General features: G+C 31.8%; 1 protein-coding gene across 1 annotated transcript in view; it reads right to left on the bottom strand.

Annotated features, from left to right (window-relative positions):
* Window positions 1-301: 301 nt before the first annotated feature.
* The window catches only part of LOC111089417, a 9,029-nt gene continuing 3,886 nt past the window's right edge, over window positions 302-5,444 (bottom strand). Inside the window, exons 2-4 of the mRNA XM_022401872.1 lie at window positions 4,524-4,559; window positions 4,280-4,315; window positions 302-871 (exon numbers count right to left, since the gene is read on the bottom strand). Of these exons, the coding sequence (XP_022257580.1) occupies window positions 753-871; window positions 4,280-4,315; window positions 4,524-4,559 (191 nt within the window). The 3' untranslated portion in view covers window positions 302-752. The remainder of the gene's footprint in view (window positions 872-4,279; window positions 4,316-4,523; window positions 4,560-5,444) is intronic.

Here is a 5,444-nt window from a genome sequence, read left to right as displayed (position 1 = left end):
TTGAATCCCTGTTTGCTATCGCGCTTATTGAGTTACTTTGTATAGATAAGTTGATGTTACGTTGGTTATATAATTGTAGAGAGATTTTAACGTCAATTGTAACGTAGGCTTACAAGAACTTACGACGGCATACAAGTGTTCAAGCTTATAGAAACATTAAAGGAAGAAATAGTGATTTGTTCTCGTTGCTTGGACTGAACGTTGAATTATTTTCACCAGATAATTGAAATGAACTCGCCAACGAAAAAAACAACACTACAAAATTATAATTTAAACATATTTTTTATTTAGGTCTCTAACTTCAATATATGCAGAAGGGTTTTGTCAAAAGTAAAAATGTACTAAATATGAAGTAATTATCTATTGCAAAAACTACTGACAGGAAAGAAACAATAACAACAAAGTGATACTTCTGGCTATGTGAAATTAACACAAATATACTGTATATTAAAACGTTTTCATATCTGAATCTTACTAAGTAGTTTTTTATATTTCAACTATTATGCTTTTTGTGATAATGTCTAGCATATATACTGGAGACAGTTATACTTTATATTATGGAACTATAATTTTTTTTGTAATAAAAGAGATATCCCGTTCTCTGTAACAACTTAGGTTTACATAGTGACTTGCTTTTAATGAATTGTATTATTGTTGAAACGGACTAACGGATTGTATGCTATTTTTGTGATAAAGGAAAAAATTCAGCAATAATGCTCTTCTGGAATTTTTCTAATGCACCCAACTTGCCATTAACGGCCTTGCTGACCGTTAGATAGTAACTGAAGCAACTGGTTAAAGGTGTCTGGTTGTAGCTGCTGGAGAAGTTGAAACAGTTGCCCCCCTGCTTGTCCAACTGTTCCGTTTGTTCCTGAAGTAAGATAAAACATCAAAGAGTTTATAAAAAAACGTACTACAGAATCAAACAAAAGCTGTTGTAGGCTGTAAAAACAACAACAAAACGTAAGGTAAAAAGGAAATTAGTAAATTTTTTTTCTCTTAGATTCAAAATAAAAACCTGTGATCAAGTAACATTGAAAAATTAAAACATTAAATTGTTCGAACAAATGCACAACTTTGTGAACAAAACAATACAAACTGTTAACGACCAACAAAGAAAAACAGCCTTTTATAGTTTGTTTCATTCAATGTGAGCCTAACGATTTGTTTGTTTGTAATTAAGCACAAAGCTACACAATGGGATATCTGGGCTCTGCCCACCACGGGTATCGAAACCCGGATTCTAGCGTTACAAGTCTGCAGGCATACCGCTGTGCCACTGGGGGGGGGGCGAGTCTACCGAAGCTGATACATTATTCACTTGTAGAAATAAAACGATTGTGTGGCTCATCTACAATCAATTCATGCAACATATTTGCTTTGCCCGAGTTATAAAGGGTAACCTGCAATTAAACCATGCGATAGACATGCATTGCTCGAGTTATAACGTCTAACCTTCAATTATACAATGCTCCAAGTGTACCATGATCCCACCTTCTTGTGACCTATCATACATGTCTTTTGATATATTTAAATAATATGTTTCTAATTTTGCAGTGTTTGGTATTATCCATAACATGAGTAAAAAAACAACAAGCTGTTATTCAATAAAAACAGTCACTATATTTTGAGAAACAAAAACAATTTTTGTTTGAATATTATAAAAAAATACACATGTAAAATTACCTATATTCCCAAACGCGTTTTTACCATAGCAAACTCCACATGTTTTGTTTCAGCGCAAAGCTACACAATAAGCTATCTGCGCTGTGTCCACCACCGGGAAGGAACCTAGGATTTTAGCTTCGTAAATCTGTAAACTTACTGTTGATCCACTGGTGGACTCACTAGTGTACTATAGTCTAAACATAGATTGTGTAAAATTATCTAATTTAGCCTAAAGGTTTTCAATTTGATCTTGTACATAAAAACATTTCCCCATATCATACTGCAATGTCATAATTCAAATGAGGCATACATTGATCAGGCTAATCTTTTCTAAAGCTTAAGAAAAATTCATGACTGTTTTAAGGGAAGTTGTTCACAAACATTTTTTAGTAACACATAACCAAACTAAGCTTTTATTTTCTTCTGTTCGGATCAGTATTTAGGTCGCAACCTGGGAAGGCCAGGTACAAGTAGACCCCTTCCTCTCTCCATTACTGTATTTTAAACTGTCAAATACTGATGAAAAATTCACGAAAACAGGGCTAACAAAGCATGATTTTAAACACTATTTTTAGTTCTCTTATCAGGGCCAATGTACATGAATGAAATAAAGTAGCATTTAGTGCTTCATTACCACTTTGCTTCATTTGGTCGTGTGTAGCACTTCACCAACAGTTCACTGGTAATTCAAACACTATTCACAAGTGCGCATTTCACATAAAATACCATATTTAATACACATTCAATACAATAATTAGGCAATGCGTAAGACCTGGTAATGGGTGAGTGTTAAGTTTTATACTAGTAGAGAATTTATAACTGTTCTAATTAAATGTGGGATAACAAGTGTAAAATAGGGGTGAAATTCTGCCGGCGGTACTCACCGGTACTTAGTAGTGGAACTTATCTTTTAAGGCGGTACCAGTATCGGTACTTATTTGAGCTGCTTTGTCGTTTTTTATGTTGAAACATAGATTTTTCTTTCTTTTCTTCAAAAACAGGCCTACTTCAACCAGCTGAGTACCTCTACTTTGTTTATGAGAATTTCTCCCCTGGTGTAAAGTGTTTTTTTTTTTGTTGTTGTTATTTTTGATATTTCAAATAGTAAGATGATGTAATCTGTTTGCTTTTGTGGATTTTTGTAATCTTGGATAAATTCTATAAAGGTGTTTTTGGCTACTTGTAAGATTTGGTTATTTGAAGAGACTGATTGCTGGTTATTTGTTTTACTATTTGTTAGACTTGTGTTTTTATTTGGGTGTTCTTCTTGAATCGTTTTCTCATTTTTCTGTGTTTGTTTGTTCTGTTTTCTTTGCTTGCTATTTGATGAGTGTACGGATTCTGCATAGGTATACGTTTGAAGCTTTTATTGCTTGTATAGAAGTTACAAGGTTCAAATAGGCGCTGTTTTATTTAAAACTATTTTTACTCATTCCAAGAGGGCTGTGAGTGCCTTATTCTGATAAAAAAAAAAATCAAGAAAATCGCATATGATAATTTGTCCATTTCGTCTTCCAAATCAGAGGTGTGTAAAAATAGCTTTTAAGACCTAATTTTTGTCTGCCACAAGTTACTGGCCAAGAGACTTTTCGTTTAATACGGGACCCGGCATGGCCAGGTGGTTATGGCGCTCGACTCCCAATCTGAGGGTCGCGGGTTCGAATCCCCGTCACACCAAACAGGCTCGCCCTTTCAGCAGTGGGGTCGTTATAATGTGACGGTCAATCCCACTATTCGTTGGTAAAAGAGTAGCCCAAGAGTTGGTGGTGGGTGGTGATGACTAGCTGCCTTCCCTTTAGTCTTACACTGATAAATTAGGGACGGCTAGCTCAAATAGCCCTCATGTAGCTTTGCGCGAAATTCAAAACAAACAAATCGTTTAATACCAGAACCTGTCAATTGGTTTGGCATTATGAGGTATATGAAAAAATCTACAGTTTACGTGATTTTTGTGGGAAATGTTAGGCCTATTGATTTTCAAAACTTCACTATTTTTCGGTGATTAAACAGTAGCTAATGTTCTAATTCAGGCGAGCTGTTTGTGATTTTTAGAACGTTATTATGATAAAGTTAAAAATATTTTTCGTCAGTAAAAAAAATCCGAAGTATTTAAAATAAAAGTGAAGAACAGCGAATACAAGCATATTTATCATAAGTTGTTTAATTCAGTAGCGCAATTTTTCCAAAGGCACAAAGTCACCTTTACTTCTCACCGTTTTATTATAAAAACAATAAATATATTATTGAGATTCTAATATTGTATCATTTGTACTCAAAAGTCTAGGTAAATCACTTTTTAAAAATTATTAAATAATATTCAAGTTTGAATATCATAATAAGAAGTTTGTTAAAATAACTCCATTTCCAAACTGGTTCAGTCCATTAGGGAATCCTAATAGAAACCATAGTAAAGAATATAAATTTTTCAAAACTCACAAAGTTACTTTTACATTTGATAGTTTTGTTTTTAAAAAACTGTAAATATATTACTGGGATTTTAATGTTGTATTGTAATAAGACTAAAAGTCCAAATAAATCACTATTTTTTTAAAAAAAACATGAAATAATATTTCAGTTTAAATATCATAATAAGAAGTTTATCATAAATTACCTCCATTTCCAAACTGGTTCAGTCCATCGGGAAATTCTAATAGAAATCATAGTAAAGTATATAAATTTTTCAAAAGTCACGAAATCACATTTAGATTCGATAGTTTTATTAAAAGTATAGTACACATATTACTGGGATTTTAATACTGCATTGTAATAAGCTTAAAGTCAAGATAAATCACAATTTTGAAAACAAGAAATTATATTTTAGTTTAAATATCATAAAAATAGAGTATAAAAATTACCTTGATTTCCGACCTGGCTTTGTCCATTAGGGAAGCCTAATATAAATCACAGTAAAGTCCATTAGTTTTACTATTTAGACAATGTTACCTTTACTACTGTCTATTTTATTACAAAACGTTTAAATATTTTGCCAGAAGTATTGTTATTCTATTCGGATAAAACGAAAACTCAAAATAATTACTACTTTTTGAGAAACACAAAATAACTTTTTGAGTTTGGATATAAAAAAAGAAATACTAAAAAGTTCTTGTATTTCGAAACTTTTTTGTTTATTAGGCAATCCTAATAAAATTAACAGTGGAATCTATGATTTTCTTAAGAAGGCACCAAGGTATTTTCACCTTTTACAATTTGTTAATAAAAAGAGTATATATATATATGTATATTAGTGGTTTTTATTATGAGTCTATTAGAATAGGAATAAACGTCATAAATAACAATAATTTTTGGAGAAATATATTTTTTTTTATTTTGGAGACAAAAGAAGTTAGGCATAAAACTAAAGAACAAGCTGTGTCCACCTGAACTATTAAAACCCAATTTATAGCTTCATAAACCCTCAGACTTATTGCTAAGCCAGTCACAGATGGGGGGTGGGGACAGTAAAAAGAAATGTATTAAAAGTACATGTATTTCCAAACTGATTCTGCCAGTTAGAGAATCCTATAGTAAATCAGTAAAATACATTAAGTTAAACAAGCAAATAAACTTAATTACTTTTATTTCTGCCAGTTATATTACAAAGGTGTAAGTATATTACCAGATGTTTTATTATTCTGTTAGAATCAAATGAAAAGTAATAAATAATCACTACGTTATGGAAATAAGAACATGAGTTTTGAGTATAAATGTATTTAAAAATGCAATAAAAATTATCTGCACTTCCAAGCTGGTTCTGACCATTGGGAAAGCCTAATAGA

This window comes from Limulus polyphemus, unplaced genomic scaffold (genome assembly GCF_000517525.1).
Source record: "Limulus polyphemus unplaced genomic scaffold, Limulus_polyphemus-2.1.2 Scaffold6165, whole genome shotgun sequence".
In the NCBI taxonomy this organism is placed as follows: Eukaryota; Metazoa; Arthropoda; class Merostomata; order Xiphosura; family Limulidae; genus Limulus; species Limulus polyphemus.
The sequence above is the reverse complement of the archived record's forward strand: the minus strand, read 5'-3'. Positions and strand labels throughout refer to the sequence as shown.